Genomic DNA, 24,982 nt, shown 5'->3' with positions numbered 1-24,982 from the left:
TACCGGCCCATATGTAATAGGTTCCGACTGGTGCTGGTGCGATTCCTACGTTATTGCCAATGGATTTAAAGCAGCAATTTGTTTCAACAGGAAATCAACCTAGTTTTACCTCAAAACAAATCGCCACTTTAAATCTTATGGCTTTTTTGACATAATTGCTGCAATACTAGAAAATCGGAGCCTATTACATTTGACCATCTGATTTTATATTACCTAAACTGTGACTTCATCTTATATATATATATTAAAAGAAGTATTACAAGCTATTTGTAATGTATATTCACCTATCTTACAATGAATGACACATTTTGTTAATATGGCAGCATTGGTTCAGTGATAATACTTTTTCTAACCCAAGATCAGGGTCTTCTACTGAGAAAGGAGCAGAAGAAATAACGTGAATACAGACATAGCTAATCACTGGTTCTACATATTATTATACCTTTATATAGAGTTTGTATAAAGCAAGTAACAAATCTGTGTAGAGAAAATAGAGGTAAATATACAGTTTGATAATATTACAAAGCATTATATAGTAGCGCATCCTTCTGGGCCTCCGAATAGACAGACGCTGCTAATTCTTGCCTTGGTGGCAATTGGTGCTAGTTTTTCTGCAGTAGCAAATGGCATTGAAGAAACGGCAGTAACAGGTAGCGCAGGGGCTGCAGCAAGGCAGGTGTCCCACACATGACTCCAGAAGCTGAACGCACCTCCTTGGCGAACGCTCCTCGCGGGAAGAGACCTCCAGCGACAGCACCTGATGAAGAGAAAAACTAGATCATAAGTCACATTAAACATAAAATTTGTCAGATTTTGGAGAGTGATAAAGTGTATGGAGATAAAATACCAGCCAATCAGCTCCTAATTGCCATGTTACAGGCTGTGCTACAAAAATCACAGGAGCTGATTGGTTGGTACTTTATCTTTCTCCACTTGATTGCTCTCCAAGTCTTGATACATCTCCCCAGAGTCTTAAAAGTTATTGTTAGCTACAAGGGATCCGGACTGAAAGTCGACAGTAACTAGGTCGACAATGTCTAGGTCGACCACTATTGGTCGACAGTAACTAGGTCGACAGGGTGTCTAGGTCGACAGGGTCTTTAGGTCGACATGTTCTAGGTCGACAGGTCAAAAGGTCGACGTGAGTTTTTCACAATTTTTTTCTTTTTTTGAACCTTTTCATACTTAACGATCCACATGGACTACGATTGGAACGGTAATCTGTGCCGAGCGAAGCGGTAGCGGAGCGAAGGCACCATGCCCGAAGCATGGCGAGCAAAGCGAGCCATGCGAGGGGACGCGGTGCACTAATTGGGGTTCCCGGTCACTCTACGAAGAAAACGACACCAAAATAACATTAAAACTCATGTCGACCTTTTGACCCGTCGACCTAGAACATGTCGACCTAAAGACCCTGTCGACCTAGTTACTGTCGACCAATAGTGGTCGACCTAGACATTGTCGACCTAGTTACTGTCGACTTTCAATACCACACCCAGCTACAAGAGTCATCATTTATCTGGCAGTGAACAAAACCACATTGATCCCCTGCCCTCCCCAAAAGATATTATTAATGCTACTTTAACTGTTGTAAGCTGTACTCTGTAGTCCACCAGGACACATAGGAATTTTATTAGAGGAGGGCAGTGTTGCCGAGAGGGGGGTACTCTTTAGCCGAACCTATTGGAGGGGGCCCAGGTTCTGCTGCCCACTGCGTTTTAGGCAGCAGCACTAGGGAGCAGGGAGAGAGCGGAGTGACCACTGCACCAGCAGCCTCTCTCCCCAGTCCAGCACAAACTCTGCTGTGTGCTGCGCTGGGGAGAGAGGCAGCTGCAGAAGCAGTCACTCCTCTCTCTCCCTGCATGCTGCGTGATGTGCGGGTGTCATCGCACCCTCCCACCACCTGCCACCATGCCAGCACCCCCCCCCACTTTGCAGCCGCACAATTGCAAATCTTTTATCATTTCAGAAGCAGGGCGGCTGGCCACACCTCCTTAAAATGGCCATGCCCCCCCCTCCCATTATCTGGGCCCGGCACCGCTATCGGCACCCCTGGAGGAAGGGCCCACTGTGTAGGCTCTGTGCAGGCACCTCTCCTTTGCACCATGGCAGGCACTGAGAAGACTGGCACAGCGTCAAAGACTACTGCACATGTGCATACTGTATATACAGGAAAATGGCAGCAGCTGCGGCACAATCTTCCCAGTGACCTCTGCAGCAGTGGCGGACAGGTAAATATACAGGATTCCATGTGCACTGCATTGCACATTCTCAATCTATTCTAGGCACACCCCTGCCTGGAAAGCCTCTTTTTGGAACCATTTTCCCAGTAAGTAAAATTATTCAATGGCTCTATAATGATTCGGAGCTAAACAATGCAAAAGTAATAAAGTTGTTATTTATCAGGGAAAGCGTACAAGACTTCATCAGGGGTATACGTTTCAGCTGGATGTTTTACAAGGAGGAAAAGAGAAAACATGAAGAGAATTATGTATATAGGCTCTCATTCCGAGTTGTTCGCTCGTTCTTTTTCTTCGCATCGGTGCGATAAGTCGCAAACTGTGCATGCGCAATGTTCGCAGTGCGTCTGCGCCAAGTAAATTAGCACAAAAGTTTGGTATTTTACTCATGGCTTAACGAAGATTTTTCATCGTTCTGGTGATCGTAGTGTGATTGACAGGAAGTGGGTGTTTCTGGGCTGAAACTGACCGTTTTATGGGTGTGTGCGGAAAAACGCAGGCGTTTCAGGGAAAAATGCGGGAGTGTCTGAAGAAACGGGGGAGTGTCTGGGTGAACGCTGGGTGTGTTTGTGACGTCAAACCAGGAACGAAACTGACTGAACTGATCGCAGTGTAGGAGTAGGTCTCGAGCTACTCAGAAGCTGCTAAGAAATCTCTATTCGCAATTCTGCTAATCTTTCGTTCGCAATTCTGCTAAGCTAAGATACACTCCCAGTAGGCGGTGGCTTAGCGTGTGCAATGCTGCTAAAAGCAGCTAGCGAGCGAACAACTCGGAATGAGGGCCATTGTATCATAAATTATATCTAGTAGTTCATATTAACCGAGGGAAAATTTTGAATTAAGCGCAGATACCCGATCGATCACCCTATTGGGCATTAAGATCCCACATGTGTGACATGTAAGTAATGACATGTAGTCTGAGTAAAATTTATGAAAAATGATCAAAAATTTGTATGAAATATTTTTTTCCGTGAGATTGCTTTTGAGACCCATATGCTGGTGGACTAATGATACATAGTTTTTAAGTATAAATACGTGTGACCCATGTGTCATATTTGGCTTGATCGACCTTGTGTCAATGAAATAGACATATTTTTCCTTCAATGTTCTAAAAATAATGCTGTATATATTTGATATCATTTTGTTAAGTAAAAAAGGTTTAGTAGATGTACCGTATTGACCTAAACGGCTTAAGATATGGTTTTTTCATGCTGTCATACATAAGACATCACTCGGTTAATACGGACTACTAGATATAATTTATGATACAATATACATAATTCTCTTCATGTTTTCTCTCTTCCTCCTTGTAAAAAATCCAGCAGAAACGTATACCCCTGATGAAGTCCCTCGTGAACGAAACGCATTGGGTTTTATGAACAATTTCATCTGAACAAACTGAATTGTATTATGGTCGGTGTAAAACTATTTTAATGGATATTGTATTATGATAAGCTGTTACATGATATATCTGTTTTAAATAAGTAAGTTATACTAAGTTCTGTTTTCTGCTGGTCAAAAGTTTGGGAAAAACAATAACACTGTGCGCCCTCACAATATTGTATATATTGTCTCTATTTGACCCTCTACTAGTGGGAGGGTATTTGTGAGGTGCAGCCATACCACAGCACGGGATAAAAGGTAAAACGTATTGATATATATATATATATGTAAATATATATATATATATATATATATATATAGGTGGCACTCAGCGCTACACCAAATAAGTAAGTCAAGAAGAGTCTTAGTCCTAAGACAGGCATGTCCAAACTGCGGCCCTCCAGCTGTTGTGAAACTACATATCCCAGCATGCCCTGATACAGTTTTTCTGTCAGAGAATGCTAAAGCTGTGTCAAAGCAAGCTGGGATGTGTAGTTTCTCAACAGCTGGAGGGCCGCAGTTTGGACATGCCTGTCCTAAGACAACTATAATGTCTGACTTTCTGTCTCTAGTCCACACTCCCTGTTTAAAGGAAGGCAGCCGTAATCCTGGTGACCGATGTTCAATTGGTCTGTCTTATTGGATCTGGAAAAAGTGAAAACAGTGCCTTCTAGTGTAGTATATAAGTATCTTTTGAACCTTCACCAGTTAAATGACACCCTTGTAATGCACAAGTACCGTCATAAGTGGATAAATCCACTTTTTAAGCACACACGATGCAGATTGGATTCACAGTTTGAACAGGTTTCATATTCAGTTCCCAAACCACAAGGACCTTCTAGTACTTGATGATCTCATACATGGAAATAGGAAAGAAGGTAACCAAAATAGTGTGATAACGTTTAACACAAATTTAATGGTTTACAAGATATATCAAATGCCCGTACATGAAATAAATATAAAGGTAGCTTATCTGGTATACAGTTGATAGAATCTGGTCAATTGTACTCAACGCGTTTCGTCCTTCTGGCTTCTCAGGCCTGGACTTCATCAGGAGTGTAATGTCCTGTTCCCCTATGCATTTATTTATACCCATTCTAATGGTATAATTGGGTGGTGTGTTTTCCCACCTCACTGCTTATTTTTTTACATCACTTCCGGGTTATTTTTACATCACTTCCGGGGGTGGCATAATAAACAAACATTGCTTCCTGTTGCCACATTCTCCCGAGAGCGTCATGACGTCATAAGCGTCCATAGCAACTCTCGCGAGTGCACACAGTGATTTAAAAATAAGGAGGAGAACAGTTGATAATTGGATGACATATTGGCAGTATAGGTAAGTACAATGTATACTCATCGTCTACATGCGTTAATGAGACAGTCAATTTGGTCTTCAGAATTCATCCAATTCACTATTATCCAGGAACATCACTAAGCTCCTATGCTGGTAATGTTCCTGACTCCTAGGGAATTGTTTAAGGCCTCCATTGAGTGTACTGTAGGTAATAGGTACTTTTTAAATATTCATTATTATTTAAAGGGTTACCCTTGGGTCCAGTAGGCTGTAATCTTCCATTAGATCTTCTTCTGCTGTTCCTGTGTCCATTCTGATCAGTTCAGATCTCGCCAAGCTTCCTGAAATGTGCAGATTCATTTTTATTACCACATAACCCTGCTACAGAGATGTAATGCGCTCAGGGCAGAGTTTTAACGAAGGTTGATAAATGATACAGCAATCTGTTTTTGTTGGTATAATCACAGGATTTTCAGGAAGTATAGGGGCGGGGGTTCTGTGTGAGTGTGTACATATATATATATATATATATATATATATACACACATACATACATACAAACAAACAGTACGCACACACACACACACACACATATATATATATATATATATATATATATATATATATATATATATACAGAGATGTGCACCGGAAATTTTTCGGGTTTTGTGTTCGGTTCCGCGGCCGTGTTTTGGATTAGGGCGCGTTTTGGCAAAACCTCCCTTAAAGTTTTTTGTTGGATTCGGGTGTGTTTTGGATTTGGGTGTTTTAAAAAAAAAAACCCTCAAAAACAGCCTAAATCATAGAATTTGGAAATAATTTTGATTCTATAGTATTATTAACCTCAATAACCATAATTTCCACTCATTTCCAGTCTATTCTAAACACCTCAAACCTCACAATATTATTTTTAGTCCTAAAATTGGCACCGAGGTCGCTGGATGACTAAGCGAAGCGACCCAAGTGGGCGGCACAAACACCTGGCCCATCTAGGAGTGGCACTGCAGTGTCAGACAGGATGGCACTTAAAAAAATTGGCCCCAAACATCACATGATGCAAAGATAAAAAAAAAAAGAGGTGCAAGATGGAATTGTCATTGGGCCCTCCCACCCACCCTTATGTTGTATAAACAGGACATGCACACTTTAACAAACCCATCATTTCAGCGACAGGGTCTGCCACACGACTGTGGCTGAAATGACTGGTTGGTTTGGGCCCCCACCAAAAAAAGAAGCAACCAATCTCTCCTTGCTCAAACCGGCTCTACAGAGGCAAGATGTCGACCTCATCATCATCCTCCGATTCCTCACCCCTTTCACTGTGTACATCCCCCTCCTCACAGAATATTAATTCGTCCCCACTGGAATCCACCATCACAGGTCCCTGTGTACTTTCTGGAGGCAATTGCTGGTAAATGTCTCCACGGATGAATAATTCATTTTGATGAACATCATCTTCTCCACATTTTGTGGAAGTAACCTCGTACGCCGAACGCTGACAAGGTGACCGGCTGCACTAAACATGCTGTCACTAATATATAATCCTCCACCATTCTTTCAATGGTGACAGAATCATATGCAGTGACAGTAGATGACGTGTCAGTAATCATTGGCAGGTCCTTCAGTCCAGACCACATGTCAGTTTTCGCTCCCGACTGCCCTGCATCACTGCCAGCGGGTGGTTTTGGAAATCTGATCCTTTTCCTGGCAGCTCCAGTGGCAGGAGAAAATGAAGGAGGAGCTGTTGGCGGGTCATGTTCCGCTTGACTTGACAAGTGTCTCACCAGCAGGTCTCTGAACATCTGCACACTTGTGTCTGCCGGAAAGAGAGATACAACGTAGGCTTTAAACCTAGGATCGAGCATGGTGGCCAAAATGTAGTGCTCTGATTTCAACAGGTTGACTACCCGTGAATTCTGGTTAAGCGAATTAAGGGCACCATCCACAAGTCCCACATGCCTAGCGGAATCGCTCCATTTTAGCTCCTCCTTCAATCTCTCCAGCTGCTTCTGCAAAAGCCTGATGAGGGGAATGACCTGACTCTGGCTGGCAGTGTCTGAACTAACTTCACGTGTGGCAAGTTCAAAGGGTTGCAGAACCTTGCACAACGTTAAAATCATTCTCCACTGCGCTTGAGTCAGGTGTATTCCCCCTCCTCTGCCTATATCGTAGGCAGATGTATAGGCTTGAATGGCCTTTTGCTGCTCCTCCATCCTCTGAAGCATATAGAGGGTTGAATTCCACCTCGTTACCACCTCTTGCTTCAGCTGATGGTGGGGCAGGTTCAGGAGTGTTTGCTGGTGCTCCAGTCTTCGGCACGCGGTGGCTGAATGCCGAAAGTGACCCGCAATTCTTCGGGCCACCGACAGCATCTCTTGCACGCCCCTGTCGTTTTTTAAATAATTCTGCACCACCAAATTCAATGTATGTGCAAAACATGGGACGTGCTGGAATTTGCCCACATGTAATGCACGCACAATATTGGTGGCATTGTCCAATGTCACAAATCCCCAGGAGAGTCCAATTGGGGTAAGCCAATCTGCGATGATGTTCCTCAGTTTCCGTAAGAGGTTGTCAGCTGTGTGCCTTTTATGGAAAGCGGTGATACAAAGCGTAGCCTGCCTAGGAACGAGTTGGCGTTTGCGAGATGCTGCTACTGGTGCCGCCGCTGCTGTTGTTTCTGCGGGAGGCAATACATCTACCCAGTGGGCTGTCACAGTCATATAGTCCTGAGTCTGCCCTGCTCCACTTGTCCACATGTCAGTGGTTAAGTAGACATTGGGTACAACTGCATTTTTTAGGACACTGGTGACTCTTTTTCTGAGGTCTGTGTACATTCTTGGTATTGCCTGCCTAGAGAAGTGGAACCTAGATGGCATTTGGTATCGGGGACATCCTACCTTAAGAAATTCTCTAAGTCACTGTGAACTAACGGTGGATACCGGACGCACGTCTAACACCAACACAGCTGCCAAGGCCTGAGTTATCCGCTTTGCAACAGGATGACTGCTGTGATATTTCATCTTCCTCGCAAAGGACTGTTTGACAGTCAATTGCTTACTGGAAATAGTACAAGTGGTCTTCCGACTTCCCCTCTGGGATGGCGATCGACTTCCAGCAGCAACAACAGCAACGCCAGCAGCAGTAGGCGTTACACTCAAGGATCCATCGGAGGAATCCCAGTTAGGAGAGGACTCGTCAGACTTGACAGTGACATAGGCCTGCAGAACTATTGGTGTTCCTGTCTAAGGAAGAAATTGACACTGAGGGAGTTGGTGGTGTGGTTTGCAGTAGCTTGGGTACAAGAGGAAGAAGGGATTTAGCTGTCAGTGGACTGCTTCCGCTGTCACCCAAAGTTTTTGAACTTGTCAATGACTTCTGATGAATGCGCTCCAGGTGACGTATAAGGGAGGATGTTCCTAAGTGGTTAACGTCCCTACCCCTACTTATTACAGCTTGACACCTGTTGTCCGCATTTCTGTTAAAATAATTCCACACCGAAGAGGTGATTTTTTTTTTTGTATTTTGACCAGGCATGTCAATGGCCATATTCATCCCACGGACAACAGGCGTCTCCCCGGGTGCCTGACTTAAACAAACCACCTCACCATCAGAATCCTCCTTGTCAATTTCCTCCTCAGCGCCAGCAACACCCATATCCTCATCCTGGTGTACTTCAACAGTGACATCATCAATTTGACTATCAGGAACTGGACTGTGGGTGCTCCTTCCAGCACTTGCAGGGGGAGTGCAAATGGTGGAAGGAGCCACCTCTTCCCGTCCAGTGTTGGGAAGGTCAGGTATCGCAACTGACACAATTGGACTCTCCTTGGGGATTTGTGATTTAGAAGAACAAAGTTCTTTGCTGTGATTTTGCCAGCTTAACTCTTTTTATTTTTCTAGCGGGAGGATGAGTGCTTCCATCCTCATGTGAAGCTGACCCACTAGTCATGAGGAACATAGGAGAGGGCCTTAGCCGTTCCTTGCCACTCCGTGTCGTAAATGGCATATTGACAAGTTTACGCTTCTCCTCAGACGCTTTTAATTTAGATTTTTGGGTCATTTTACTGAACTTTTGTTTTTTGGATTTGACATGCTCTCTACTATGACATTGGGCATCGGCCTTGGCAGACGACGTTGATGGCATTTCATAGTCTCTGCCATGACTAGTGGCAGCAGCTTCAGCACGAGGTGGAAGTGGATCTTGATCTTTCCCTATTTTACCCTCCACATTTTTGTTCTCCATTTTTTAATGTGTGGAATTATATGCCAGTAATATATCAATAGCAATGGCCTACTGTACTGTACTACTATATATACTGGTGGTCACCAAAATGCTGCACTGTACTACTATATACTGCTCACAACAATGCAACACAGATATGGATACTTGAAGTGACACGGAGCTACAAGATACAGCAATGGCCTACTGTACTGTACTACTATATATACTGGAGGTCACCAAAATGCTGCACTATACTACTATATACTGCTCACAACAATGCAGCACAGATATGGATACTTGAAGTGACACGGAGCTGAAAGATACAGCAATGGCCTACTGTACTGTACTACTATATATACTGTTGGTCACCAAAATGCTGCACTGTACTACTATATACTGCTCACAACAATGCAGCACAGATATGGATACTTGAAGTGACACGGAGCTGCAAGATACAGCAATGGCCTACTGCAGGGGTGGCCAACCAGTCAGAGGCAAAGAGCCAGAAAAGATCTGTAGCCAAGGGGAAGAGCCACTATCATGCACGCGTGCAAAAATTGGGGCGTGGCCTAGTTGTCACAAAGCCACACCCCATTTTTGTGCGCACACCTTTCGGTATGACGTTTGTAGTTGTGTCATAACCCCGTTTTTATTCATTTTGTACAGTGCCACATACATATAATGCCCCAGTACAGTGCCACATACATATCAAAACGCCAAACGGGTGCCTCCACAGTGCCAGATACATGTATGCCGCCACAGTGCTAGATAAAAATGTGCCCCCACAGTGCCAGATACATATGTGCCCCCACAGTGCCATATACATATGTGCCCCCACAGTGCCATATACACATGCCCCTCAGTTCCAGCTACACATATGCTCCACAGTGCCAGATACATATATGCCCCCAGTGCCAGATAAATATATGCCCCCACAGTGCCAGATACATATGCCCCCACAGTGCCAGATACATATGCCCCCACAGTGGCAGATACATATGCCCCCACAGTTCCAGATACACATGTCCCCACAGTGCCAGATATGCCCCCAGTGCCAGATACAGATATGCCCCCAGTGCCAGATACACATGTCCCCACAGTGCTAGATATGCCACACAGTGCCAGTAATACATATGCCCCACGATGCCAGATATACCCCCAGTGCCATATACATATATGCCCCCAGTGCCAGATATGCCCTCAGTGCCAGATACACATGTCCCCACAGTGCAAGATATGCCCCCAGTGCCAGCCACATATGTCCCTGCAGTGCCAGATATGCCCCCCGTGCCAGCTACATATGTCCCTGCAGTGCCAGATATGCCCCCAGTGCCAGCCACATATGTCCCTGTAGTGCCAGATATGCCCCCAGTGCCAGCCACATATGTCCCTGAAGTGCCAGATATGCCCCCAGTGCCCGCTACATATGTCCCTGTAGTGCCAGATATGCCCCCAGTGCCAGCCACATATGTCCCTGTAGTGCCAGATATGCCCCCAGTGCCAGCCACATACGTCCCTGTAGTGCCAGATATGCCCCCAGTGCCAGCCACATATGTCCCTGAAGTGCCAGATATGCCCCCAGTGCCTGCTACATATGTCCCTGTAGTGCCAGATATTCCCCCAGTGCCAGCCACATATGTCCCTGTAGTGCCAGATATGCCCCCAGTGCCAGCCACATACGTCCCTGTAGTGCCAGATATGCCCCCAGTGCCAGCCACATATGTCCCTGTAGTGCCAGATATGCCCCCACAGTGCGCTTCCCCCCTGAGCTGCTAACCACGCTGCTGCATATGAGGGGAGGGCCTGCTCCTCAGCCTCACTCTCCAGCGGCGTTGGCGGTGACTATCTTCAGTTCAGTGCCAGGCCGTGAGCCAATCAGAGCTCACGGTCCGGCAGCCAATCAGGACCCTTAGCTGCCGGACCGTGAGCACTGATTGGCTCACGGGCCGGCACTGAATTGAGATGATCACCGCCGCCGGAGGAGACCAAGAAGCCTACCAGGCTGTGTCGGGCAGCAGCGGTGGCTGGGAGCGGATTGAGCCACATGCGGAGGATGAAAGAGCCGCATGCGGCTCGAGAGCCGCGGGTTGGCCACCGCTGGCCTACTGTACTACTTTATAGTTACTAGTGGTCACCAAAATGCTGCACTGTACTACAATATACTGCTCACAACAATGTAGCACAGATATGGATACTAGAAGTGACACAGAGCTGCAAGATACAGCATTGGCCTACTGTACTGTACTACTATATACTGGTGGTCACCAAAATGCTACACTGTACTACTATATAGTATATACTGGTCACACAACAATGCAGCAGATATTGAGCACTGATCAGGATACTGTCTAGAACTGAGTCTGACACGGAGCTGCAAGATACAGCAATGGCCTTCTGTACTGAACTACTATAATATACTGGTGGTCACCACAATGCAGCACACTGAGCACAGATATTTGCAGCACACTGACCACAGATATTGAGCTTTTCAGGCAGAGAACGTAGCCACGTTATCTCCGCTCAATCTCCAATGCGCGAGTGAAAATGATGGTGACGCGCGGCTCTTTATATGGAATACGAATCTCACGAGAATCCGACAGCGGGATGATGACGTTCGGCCTCGTTCGGGTTAACCGAGCAAGGCGGGAAGATCCGAGGCTGCCTCGGACCCGTGTAAAACACGTGAAGTTCGGGGGGGTTTGGATCTCGACGAACCGAACCCGCTCATCTCTAATAAATATATATATATATATATACATATATATGTGTGTGTGTGAAAAGAAAGAAGCTTAACAGCGCGAATTAGCGATAACCTATTAGTACTAGTATGTAGACCAAAGTCCTAGTGCAAATAAACAGAAAAATACCCTCCTTAAAAGACACTCCCTCTATTAAGTTCGGGTGTCAGCTACACCTTAAGTAAAAAGCATTGGTAAAGTGCTTTATAAATAATGTAAAAAATGCAGTGGATAAGATGCTTCTAAGCGACCAATGGTGTCATAAAATTTTAAAAAGGAGGCTATATTAAAAAGTTTTAATCAAATAAAATTTGCACCACTAAAAAGTATAACACAAAACCACATATAAAAAGAAAACCAATAAAAGTGTTTAAAATGTCTTTGGAGATGTAAAAAAGTAACCAAATTCATATATAATAGTACTAAAAAATAATTCTACAACATAGGAGGACCCAATTATCAAATGATAAAAGTTAATATAAGACCAACGTAAATAAAAGATAATTATCTTAACTTAGAGAAGGTAGGTATCACCAACGCGTTTCGTCCTATCTGGACTTCATCACCATTTTATGACACAAAAGCCGGAAAGGAACCGGCATAGGGGGTGATTCCGAGTTGTTCGCTCGCTAGCTGCTTTTAGCAGTAATGCACACGCTAGGCCGCCGCCCTCTGGGAGTGTATCTTTGCTTAGCAGAATTGCGAATGAAAGATTATCAGAATTGCGAATAGAAAATTCTTAGCAGTTTCTGAGTAGCTCGAGACTTACTCCTACACTGCGATCAGCTCAGCCTGTTTCGTTCCTGGTTTGACGTCACAAACACGCCCTGCGTTCGGACAGCCACTCCCCTGATTCTCCAGACACTACCGCGTTTTTTCCTGGCACGCCTGCGTTTTTCCGCACTCCCTGAAAACGGTCAGTTTCCGCCCAGAAACACCCACTTCCTGTCAATCACACTCCGATCACTTCAACGATGGAAATTCTTCGTTCTGCTGTGAGTAAATCTACTAAGTTTTGAGCTAAAATACTTAGAGCATGCGCACTGCGTACCATGCGCACGCGCATTTTCGCCTTAATAGCTCCGTTGCGAAAATCGGCAATGAGCGAACAACTCGGAATGACCTCCATAGTCACAATAATCCATCATAAGGAGGTTTTAAGCCACAGCAGTGAGATAACAAATGCATAGTAGATTATTGTAACCTTGCGTAAGAGGCAAAAGATAAATAATTTCAACCAAATATGAGGTCTATGAAATGATGGACACATTACCTACTTGCGTCTCAGCATAAGAAAAATCACCTTATGCCAAAAAGTTAGACATACAATTCCACCTGAGGATTCATAGGGCATCAATATACACGAAAGGTCAATAAAGAAGACAGACAGGAGGGGGGGGGGGGGGAAGAAACAATTAGGGAAAGACAATACAAATATAATCATAGCATGAATGAGTAGCGGCCAGAGAAGTCCTAAGTAAAGTTATTAGAGAAGTAATTCAGGCACGATTAGCAGTTTTAGCAAAAGAGAAGGCTCAGTACTCCGATGGCATCAGACCAAACATACAGCAAGGGATATCATAATTAATATAATTGCATTTCCTAAGAAAACAGCAGGAGGTCCTAAAAGGAAAACAGCTTATGAGCCTAGGTTGTTAAGGGGCCCTATCGATTTGTCTGTGTAGATACCACGTTGTGGTCTCAAAAAGTTTATAGATGAACGACTGTACATCTATGTCTAGAGTATCAATATACTTCTCCCACTTCTTGGCAAACCGCCTGACCCCCAATTCAATATCAGGAAGAGTAGCACGTCTCTCAAAATAAATAATCCGGAGAGTCATGTGTTTCACAGCCATCAAAGAAGGGGTAGACGGCTTGATCCAATGATTAAGAATTTGTTTCTTGGCAATTGTCAGAATAACCGAGAGCACTGGGACAATATCCCTATCCTCAGGCCCAAGAGACTATTCCCTAAAATCAAGTAGCAGACAAGCCTTCGGGCATTTAATTAGCTGTAAGTTAAATACTGTGTTGAGATAAGCGACCACTTTGTACCAAAACTTAGATATTTTCCGACAAGACCACATATTGTGGTACAAGGTGGCACTCTGCGCAGTACATTTGATGCAGCAGCCAGTGTCGTCGGGGACCATGTGTGCCCTCTGGTTAGGCGCTATATATACCCTTTGAAGCGTCTTCAAGTGAACTTCTTGCAAAGAGGCAGAGTATAGGAACCTAAAAATGGGTAAAATGTTATCTAAGAATTCAGCGCACGATCCCATATTGGGAATATCTCTGGACCAGGAGGACAACGCTGAATCCCAGAGCCGGGCTCTATATGAGACCCTAAAGGTGGATCTGAAGTAACTAAGATGGTAAGGACAATCTTTAGTGAGCACCATTAAGGTGCGCAGCGGGTCTGTGGTAGCCTCAGAAATCATTGGGTGAGACTGGGATTGAGCAAAGTGTCTAGCCTGCAGGTACATAAAAAATTCCCAGTGGGAAATACCAAATTTTATCTGGATATCAGAGAAAGAAAGCACTGCGTTGCCTCCTGGGTCGTATATGTCTCTAATAGCTGCGATCCCCTTTTCCTTCCAGCTCAGAAAATGTGCGTTATCAAGGCCAGGGATGAAACATGGGTTTCCCCAAAACGTAGTGTGAAGAGAGGTGTCAGGTTTTCTCTGGGCTTTAGTATGAGTGGCCTGCCATGTTTGATATGTATGCCAAAATAAAATATTGTGTTTAATCTCAGATGGGAGTCGGGATTTTGGGGTGTGTAAGAGTGCAGCAGGGGAGAAAGGATGGAATATGGCCAGTTCAAGTGGCAAGTTCGTAAATACTGATCTGCCCCAAAGCCAGTCTGTGATGATCATGTTATGGTCGACAGTCATTAGGTCGACCACTATTGGTCGACATTGACATGGTCGACATGGACACATGGTCGACATAAGAAAATGGTCGACACATGAAAGGTCGACACCTGAAAAGGTCGACATGAGTTTTTTAAACTTTTTTTTCATTTGGGGAATTTTTCCATACTTTACGCTCCACGTGGACTACGATTGGAACGGTAATCTGTGCCGAGCGAAGCGGTAGCGGAGCGAAGGCACCATTCCCGAAGCATGGCGAGCGAAGCGAGCCATGCGAGGGGACGCGGTGCACTAATTGGGGTTCCCAGTCACTTTTATGCAAAAGACGACACCAAAAAAGTAAAAAAACTCATGTCAACCTTTTCATGTGTCGACCTTTCATGTGTCGACCATTTTCATGTGTCGCCCATGTGTCCATGTTGACCATGTCAATGTCGACCAATAGTGGTCGACCTAATGACTGTCGACCATGACATGGTCGACCATTCATACCGGAACCGTCTGTGATATACCGATACATCGCTGCTCTACTAAATAAAACAGGACCAGGGATCCCCATACCTCTTTCTTCACGTAACAGCTGCAACCTAGCGTAGGGGACTCTAGGTCGTTTACCCGCCCATAAAAATCTAGTGAAACACTGTTTAAGAAAAAGGACATCCATCTCAACAAAAGCAATAGGGAGCATAAGAAGAAAATAAGAAATTTGGGAAAGACAACAGATTTAATAACTTCTGCACGACCCATGAGAGACAAAGGCAGAGACGCCCAGTCTGTAAGGATTTTAGACACCTTGGACAAAATAGGACCAAAATTAACCGCATATAGATCTGGGAGAGAAGTAGGGATCTGAACCCCTAAATATCTAAGACTGTCTCGAGCCACTGGAAATCGGGACAGGACCGGGTGTAATGGAAAAAGGGAAGAGTCACCTGAAAGGAGGAGAAGCTCGGCGTTATATATATAGTAATTTTAAACCCCGCAAAGGAACCAAATTGTTCAATCAGGGAGACGATCTCAGGGATGGACTTATCAGGATGGGAAATAAATAAAAGCATGTCATCAGCATACAGTGATAATTTTGCCATGGTGTCCTTTATTTTTATGCCTGTAAATCTAGGAGAATTTCTCAGGGAAACAGCTAAGGGTTCTAAAGCTAAGGCAAATAATAAAGGTGACAAGGGGCAGCCCTGTCATGTGCCACTCTGGATAAGAAAGGGGGAAGAGAGGATACCATTCCCCAAAACTTGAATGGAAGGAGATTCATATAGTCAGGAAATAAGAGAAACAAAGTCCTCAGGTGCACCAAAACAGTGGAGCGTTTCATACAAATGGTCCCAGGTGTCCAGGTCAAACGCCTTTTCGGCATCAAGCGACAATAATACATTCGTGTCAGTGGGTTTGGAGAGCTGAAAAGCCTGCATAACAGCCAGGACCTTTCGTATATTGCTTACTGATTGCCGACCCCAAACAAATCCTGTCTGATCTGCATGAACAATATCAGGAACTATATATTTAAGTCTATTCGAGAGGATTTTAGTGAACAATTTATAATCCGTGTTTAGGAGGGAGATCGGACGATAAGAACTGGGAGACTCAGGATCCCGGCCGGGCTTCGGGATAACCTTAATGACTGCGGAATTAAAATATTGAGGCAAGGGAACACCCTGCATGAAAGAATTAAATAAAACAGAAAGAGGTTCACATAATCTGGCAGATAAAATGTTATAGTAGTCATTGGTGAAACGATCAGGGCCCGGAGTCTTCCCAGTCTTAAGGCCAGCTATTGCAGCAGAAGCTTCCTCAGTGGTAATAGGTGCCAGAAGAGAGGCACAGTGCGACTCTGACATTTGGGGCAGATCAGTTGAAGACCAAAAATCAGACTTGTGAGTCTGGTTAATAACGGGGCGTGCATAAAGATTGGTGTAAAAAGACTGTAGCACCTCAGCAATCTCGGCAGAGGTCCGTACTCTGTCCCCACCTTGGGTGTGTCAAAGTCGAAAAATATTGTAATGCATACACCATGTACTAACCCCACACACATGCCCGCTGCGCGTGCACTTGTTCCGCTGTGCGTGCACATATCCGCAATTTGCGTATGATCGCTCCCGCGTTCCTGCGCGTGGTATGGGTATTTACGGCGGAGTTTGTGAGCGCATAGAGGGTTATTAGATCATTACATATTTAACCCAAATAGTGCACATTTTAGATACTAGGTGCTTCATCGCGCCCTACGGGCGCTCTTCACACCGTCGCAAGGGGCTACGCCCCTTTAACCCTTGCATGCCTATATGGGGTTCAATATTTGTATTTTATGGAGTATTACCTGCATTCCTTTGTTAGTGGTTAAATATTGCAAAATGAAAGGGCGTGCGATGGTGAAGGAGGCGCAGCCCCTTGCGATGGCGTGAACAGCACCTGCGGGGCACGATGTACAAAATGAACGGGTGCGGGGGGGACTGCGGATGGGGGAGGGTGTCTGTAGATGCTGCAGGTGGAGGGGGGACAGATGCGGGGGGGCCCGGATGGGGAAGGGTTGGGAGGTGCTGCGGGTGGGGTAGAGACAGAATAGTGGGGGCTGTAGATGGGGGAGGGGTCCGGAGGCACTGCAGGTGGGGGAGGGGCAGGGGTGTCACGGGGGGGGGCAGGTGCAGGGATGTTGCGGATGGGTGAAGGGTTCCGAAGGTGCTGTGGGATGGGAAGGGGCGGGGGTGCCGGGGGTGGGGTAGGGGGTCCAGAGGCACCGCGGTGGGTGAGAGGCAGGTGCGGGTGGTGCGGCGGACGGGGAAGGGGGTCCGGAGGCGCTGCAGGTGGTGGAGGGGCAGGTGCGGAGGTGCCGTGGGTGGGTGAGGGGGGGACCGCAAATGGAGGAGGGTGTCTGCAGATGCTGTGGGTGGAGGGGGGCAGGTGTGGGGGGAGACATATATGGGGGATGGATGGTGGAGGGGTTCTGGAGGTGCTGTGGGTGGTGGAGGGGTGGGGGAGTGGGAGCCGCTGGTGGTGTAGGGGCTCTGGAGGCACAGCGTGTGGGGGAGGGGTGGAGTGTCGCATGTGGTGGAGGGGAAGGTGCGGAGGTGTGGTGCATTGGGGTGGGGTCTGGAGGCGCTGCGGGTACTGTACCTGCCAAAAAGGTAGTTGGAGGGTATGCAGTAACAGGGCCAGGACAGGGGTGACAGGGTCAGAACAGGGGTGACGGGGCCAGGACAGAAATGACAGGGACAGGATAGGGGTGACAGGGCCAGGGTAGGGGCGGCAGGACCAGGGTAGGGGTGACAGGGCCAGGATAGGGGTGACAGGGCCAGGATAAGGGTGACAGGGCCAGAATAGGGGTGACAGGGCCAGGATAAGGGTGAAAGGTCCAGGATAAGGGTGACAGGGCAAGGCCAGGGGTGACAGGGCAAGGCCAGGGGAAACAGGGACATGACAGAACACAGGGCATGGGAGAGATTGGTATTAGGGACAAAACAGTGGTGACAGACAGATGTGTCTTACCGGAGTCACTGCTGCTGGCTGCTACTGTTCCACTCCAACCTGTTTGGATCTGCTGCTGGTGGAGACTTGGCATGGCTGACTCTCTCAGGCTGGAGTCCTGCTTCCTCAGTCACAGGACTCCTCCTGTCACAGCTGCCGGGCACTGTGGTAAGGGGAGACTGGGAGTGACTGGTTAGCCCCCAGGAGACTTTGCGGCTGGAGGGAGGAGGGGGTCGGAGCCTGCAAGCAGCGCGGACTTCTGCAGCGCTGCCCGCCGGCTAAAGTGTGTGAAGGAGCTGGGCGCACCTCACTGCGGGCGGCAGCGCTGCAGCTAGCGGTGGGGTTGCCGGGGCTGGAGATAACAAAGGCAGTACGGAACCTGCACAGTGGCAGGTGCCCCACAAAACTGCAGCTAAGAAGCGTGGAGTGTGCCAGAAAGTGACGCTCCTCCGCGTCAGAGAGACCCTGCTGAGTATGCCGATGTGGGGGGTCAAGCACACAGTGAGCCGGTGCCCGTCTGTCTGTATGGCGTACCCCCTCACACCCCCCCATACCTCCCAACTGTCCCGATTTTCGCGGGACAGTCCCATTTTTCCGGGTCTGTCCCACTGTCCCACCCGCGGGCCGCAGTGTCCCGTGGTGGTGGGGGGGGGGGGGCAGTTGGGAAGCTCCTGTACTTGCTGTTCTGCTTAGCATGCACACAGCGTCTATTTAGTGGGGAAAGAGGGAGAGGGGGCATCAGGGGGTATGGATTAAGGGTGGGCCCAGGGGGTACGTACCCCGGGCCCCACAGTTTAAGGGGGCCCCCCGGCTGGAGTAGCTCTGTCCCAGCTCTGAAGCTCCCCCGTCCTGCCAGTAACAGCAGCAGCATTGTGCTACAGTCATCACACACTGCTGCGTGTTGGCAGGTCTGTGGTGTAGCAGGGAGGCAGCAGCCTTCCTGCTTTCTTCTACCTGTGCGGGTGTGTAGGGGGGAACAACCACCCCCTCTGGATTTACCCCTAGCTGAGGGGCCAAAATCCCATTAAAAATAAAATAAAATCCGGAATCTGCATAAGGGGCGTGGCCACGAGGGCCGCAATTAGGCCACGCCCCCAAACCCACAGCAGGCACAGCAATGAGATAGGGTTCCTGTCTCAAGTGCCCTGGGCCCCCCGGACTCATAATCCGCCGCTGGGGGCATGCCAGCAGCTCACAGAGCGCTGGGCATGCCCCCTCACTAACGAAAACAGGGGCTTGGCTCGCGATCGCGGGTCCACCCGCGAAACCACGCCCCCTTTCTTGTTGGCCATTCCCCCTTTTTGCTGTGCGTGTGTCCCTACTGCCTGAAGAAAGCTGGGAGGTATGCACCCCTGCTTGTGCCATGCCCATACCATCTGCTCCTGCTCCTGCTCCAAGTCTCCTATAGATTTGCCCAGATCTGTGACTCATTTGACTAACTCCGCCCAGTGTTTTGACTCCGCCCAGCGTTAGCAAATGAAGCACAAAGTCACAGATCTGGGCTATTATATAGGAGATAGCTCCCTTGCACCACATCAGCATGTATCAACAGTTTAAATAGTTCCAGGACTAAGGGATTCGCCTTTTCATGATAGGAAGGGTCAGACTAAGGTTAGAAGGTGATGTCTAGTATCCAGCTGTAGGGTATTTTAAGGGTAACATTCCGGTGTTGGTTAGAGAAAGATCGCATGTTCCAGCGTATAGTTATGTGCAGAAGTAGAATATAGATATAAACTGTATTTACTGTATATTATGTATGCGGCGGGAATCCAGAGGATACCACCTCCAAGAGCAGTTGAGAAAGACATCGCCCACCTTTTCAAATCAACCTATGACCTCTCCTGTAATGTAAAGATGCATCTCTGTGTCCAATGGATAATGAGATTACAGTAACCATTGTATTGTGTATGGAAGTTGTGTATAAAAAGCCCGTTGTTGCCTGGCCGGTCAGAAGACTCTGAACGCTTTCTACCTGATAAGCGGAGGACTGGTCCAGGTTGCGCAAGCGAACATTCTCACGTATGTACATTGACTGTAGCCATTATTCTGTTGTAGATTTATCTTGTTAGCCTGTAGTGTATAATATGTACTGTTATCCCTTTTGAAATAATCCACTGTGGCCTTAGAACCCTGTGGTTCACTACATATCGGTGTTGTGTCCTCATTTCCCTGCTAGAGTTTAAAGCGTATTTAACTGTATAAGGTTTAAGAGTGAATTGATAAGGTGTACGCACTGCGGGTACTTTATACCGTCAGTGCTACTTAAGGTTTAAGGTATAACATCATTGCAGTGCTTTGCTGCATAAAGGTTTAAAGTATAATCATATCATTACATTGTATTACTAATAAGGTTTAAAGGTTATCAATTGAGTGTGCGCGCGCTGTGTGTACTTTGTACCTCCAGCACGGCATTGGTACGCTAAGACCGTACAACTTACGGGACTCTGTACGCAAATAGCGTGCAAAGTGCGTAGCGTGTATATTCAGTCTAGCGGCCATAGCGGCTCCAAGGTAAAAGTATATTTAGAGGTATAGCTTTATGGTTTAAGATAATATCGACATTATCAATTGGGGGCATCGTCCGGTTTTTCCTCATACCCACAACCTAGCAGGTTAAAGCAGACTTCATCTATCAGCAAAGGGCGGAAAGGTATCCAGGTATCCCACGTAAGCCTTTTCCTGGTCGTGGAATACACTGATAAACCCTACCTCAATTGCCGATATGATGGCGTCTGCTCTGCATGGTTTGTAGGGATGCTGGTGGGATCCGTAAGGTAAGAACGCAAAGCTATTTTTAAAGTCTGTAAATTTCTGTTTGGCGCCAAATGCGCACACAACACACGCATACACCTGTATTTTGTGCTTTGCATATCTGCTCGCATTATTGCCATAAGTAGCGATTACTAGATTCATTTAGACCTGTACTGAAAAATTTGTTGCTATTTAGTTAAAATATAGAGTTAATATTTAAGGAAGTAAGTGTAAGACGCACATGCAGCGTGGCCTAGTTGTAAAGGTTTATACAGAAGAAACTGTGTGTGGTGTTAAGTGAGCGATTATAGTTAATATCGCTTACATTTATAGAAGTGTACTACTGCGGATGTACGGTCTTTGTACACGTGTCTCGGACAAAGTACGGGACTGCATACGCTACGTAAAGACATACGCACGTGGCGTGTTCACGCAACGTGCGTAAAGGTACGACTGCTACGTACAAATTACACAATAGCATTGTTTAGTTTAGGCGTGAGACGGTAGCCACGCGATAATAGCACAAATTGCTCAGTGTCCAAGATTTAGTTTAAATAAATCCTTTTTTACTGTATTACCTCTGGTACTAAGGCTGTTTTATCTGAATGAAAGTAAATTTTCTGTACAGAAAAACCAAAGTGTATATGAGTGAAGGAGCGTGAGTGTGCAAACAATAAAGGTTTTGTGGACCCAGGGAATTCGGGATCCCGTAGGAGACCACACCAGGTGAGTGGACACTTGGTGGCGTGAGAGTGGCTTGCTCACGTTAACATTGATTAAAGTACAAAGGAGCAAAGTAGTAGATATCGCAGACCAAAGGTCAGTGAAGGTTTAGAGTACTGCAGACCAAAGGTCAGCGAGGTTTTTGTTTAGAGACCGCAGCCCAGGGGGTTAGCGAAGAACCCATATAGGCCCGTTTAGATACGCTCCGGCTGAGGTTTCGCAGCCTGAACAATCGATTCCATTGGTCGTACGGCAGATAAGTTACAGTTACCTATACGCTGTGCGATTGGACCGCACGTTCGTGGGTGCAATACTTAGCGCAACGTGATACCCTTTTTACGAGCTTTGCGTAAAATCGCGGGATCATAAGCGCTGGGTGTAGCATACGCAAGCGTGATTTGTGTACATTTTTTTATTTTAAGGGAGTTTCGCTGGTCACTCAGGAAATCTGCAACAACCAATATTTACTGGAAAGGGTAAGTCACTCCCAGATACTTTCAGTGAATAGAGGTTACACAGGGGCCCTAGGTTGGGTACATTGCCTGCGCTATCAACAGTGTATGGTAGTATTGGCCAACGTGGGCGTGAGTGGGTGAGAGCACTCGTTAAACTTTCACCGTTGCTTTATATTGAGTATTTAGTTTTTTTGTAGGAATTAGCTGAGAAGGCAATACCTGCAAAATATGGGGGCCAGTTGCTCAAGTAAGGGACGATCAACCAGGGTTCAGGTTGATATTCCGCGGCCCAAGGGGTCGGCGAGGTACATAATGTGTGAGAAGTATGGATCACACACAGAGGTTTTAATCAATGAATGGGAACGTATGACTGCGGAAGATAGGGAACCATTCCCTAAGGTAGGCAATTTTGAACCAGAGGTGTTGCAGAATTTAAGGTTTAGGATATGTCTGATAAAATCCCGAAAACAAAGGGTCAGACACACAAACTGTTTACATTTATGGCAGCAAGAGGGCGATATGCAGAGGGAACTAGCTCAGGCAGCCGGTTCCAAACCTAGCAGGAAACTGATGGCAACAGCACCACCACCACCACCGTATAATACAGGGGAGAAAGTGGCTACAGACAATGGCATACTGATATATGATAAGAGTGAACTTGATAAATGTATTAATGCTAACCCGTGCAAGTTGTATCCCATTTTAAACTTCCCTCAGGACTGCGAGCAAGAAGATGAGCCCAGCACGATATCGGCACTCTCTCTAGCAGCCACCATACAAGACACCCAAGTGGGCATGGCCCAACCAGTAAGAGCAGTAGCAAAGGCCCCTAGCGGAGGGACAGGTGAGGTCGTGTCCACAGGTAAGTACGGTACCGTACATTATGCAGAGACAATAGCACCTCAGATTGTAGAGTCAACACAAAATGATGTCATTGAACTAAATCCTGTCAGGGTGATCGTAGTCCCCAATGGGAAGACTGTCGCTCAGGGAATCACTCCCATCAGGAAAATTGCTATGCATTGTCCTTAGTCCCGGACAGAATTGAGGACAATTATGTCTGAATTTCCCGATCCCAGAAAGGATCTAGCCGCATGTCAGAGGTTTATTAGAGAATTAGGTAACGCCACCGAACCCACAAACAAAGATTGGCAAACAGTGCTACGGGCATGTTTACCCTCCAATATTGACCCCATGAAATTCATTACTGATTGTAAATTAGACATAGAAGTACCTCTCACTGATGAATACACTCAGGAGAATGTACGGCAGATCAATCTACAATTAGGAGTATATTTCCCTACTGTTGTCAAATGGAATAAAATCTTTTCCATAAGACAAAAAGAAGGTGAAACTGCTTCTGAATATTTCCATCGAGCACTGCAGGAAATGGCTAGATACACTGGGGTCGAGGACATTAAGGAAAATGTACATCATAGGGAGGTAGCTGTGTCAGTATTAATGGACGGGTTAAAAGAAACATTGAGAACAAGGGTACAAACCACTCAACCTAACTGGAGAGGTATCTTGGTGGCTGCATTAAGAGAGTCCGCTATCGAGCACGATCGGAACATCATTAAGCACAGGGAGTCACAGGGGGATAAGCTGATGACAGTAAGTGTAAAAGCCCTTACAACGAAGCCGCATCAGCCGAAACCCCAGACCCCTGATTGTAAGTCGTATGTAGTAAAATGTTATAACTGTCAGAGGGAAGGACATTACGCACGGAACTGTAATTATAAAGGCACACATAAGGTATATCGACCCCCTAGACCAGAACATGAACCGCATTATGATACACGTAATAGGGATCAGGGATTGCATAGGAGGAGTTATGAGCCACATGCAGGGGAAACAAGGAGGTACCCACCTAGGAGGGACTAGCAAACCTCTGAAAATTCTCAGCTACCCCCCTCACATATTGTAGCTGCCAGCGCACTGCGGGAGGGTCACAACATACAATAGGGGTTAGGCCACACCTGTAGTCTGCAGCCAGTGAAGTTGATTGCTAGCCTTGGAAATGAACCCGAGGTCACAGTTGATGTAGCTAATAGATCACTACCTTTCCTTGTAGATACGGGGGCGGCCAGGTCGGTGTTAAATTCAACGGTAGGTATGAAAACCACGGGTAAAACAATTTCAGCAATGGGCGTTACAGGAATAGTGCAACACTACCCTTTAACTAGACCAGCGGAGATTACGATAGGGCCTTTGCAGACCAAGCATTCCTTTTTGCTAGCTGCATCGGCTCCGACTAATCTACTTGGGAGAGATTTATTGTGTAAGATGAGGTGTGTCATATATTGTACTCCTGAGGGTGTCTTCTTAGATATACCCGAGAATCACGTTCAGGAAGTGCAGGATATGCTAGACACCCCACAAAGGTTAATGTCACACTCTGCTGTTATAGACAGGTGTCCATCCAAGGTAGAGGAAATGATCTCCCAGATACCGGAATCCCTCTGGACCAAAGATGGACAAGACACTGGATTGATGGAGAATGTAGCTCCTGTAGTTGTGCAAGTAAAAGATGGTAGGATAGCTCCAAAAATCCCACAGTATCCTCTGAAGCCAGAGGTGGAATTAGGAGTGTACCCAGTCATAGAGCGCTTGCTACAACAGGGCATCCTTTTTAGGACGTCCAGCACTGCCAATAGTCCCATCTTCCCTGTGAAAAAGAGTGGGGGGAGGGGTTACAGGCTAGTGCAGGATCTAAGGGGGATAAACAAGATAGTTGAGAGCCAATTCCCCGTAGTGCCAAATCCAGCTGTCATCCTCATGCAAATTCCCCCTACTGCGAAATTTTTCACTGTCATTGACCTC

General features: G+C 46.5%; 1 protein-coding gene across 1 annotated transcript in view; it reads right to left on the bottom strand.

The window, feature by feature from the left end:
• Positions 1-574: 574 nt before the first annotated feature.
• AGRP (agouti related neuropeptide) overlaps positions 575-24,982 on the bottom strand; it is a 37,470-nt gene continuing 13,062 nt past the window's right edge. The window contains exons 2-3 of the mRNA XM_063946238.1: positions 5,173-5,261; positions 575-757 (exon numbers count right to left, since the gene is read on the bottom strand). Coding sequence (XP_063802308.1) covers positions 575-757; positions 5,173-5,261 — 272 coding nt within the window. The remainder of the gene's footprint in view (positions 758-5,172; positions 5,262-24,982) is intronic.

The sequence above is a fragment of the Pseudophryne corroboree genome, chromosome 11, assembly GCF_028390025.1.
Source record: "Pseudophryne corroboree isolate aPseCor3 chromosome 11, aPseCor3.hap2, whole genome shotgun sequence".
Lineage (NCBI taxonomy): Eukaryota > Metazoa > Chordata > Amphibia > Anura > Myobatrachidae > Pseudophryne > Pseudophryne corroboree.
Note: the sequence above shows the minus strand (reverse complement) of the source record. Positions and strands in the feature narration are given on the sequence as shown.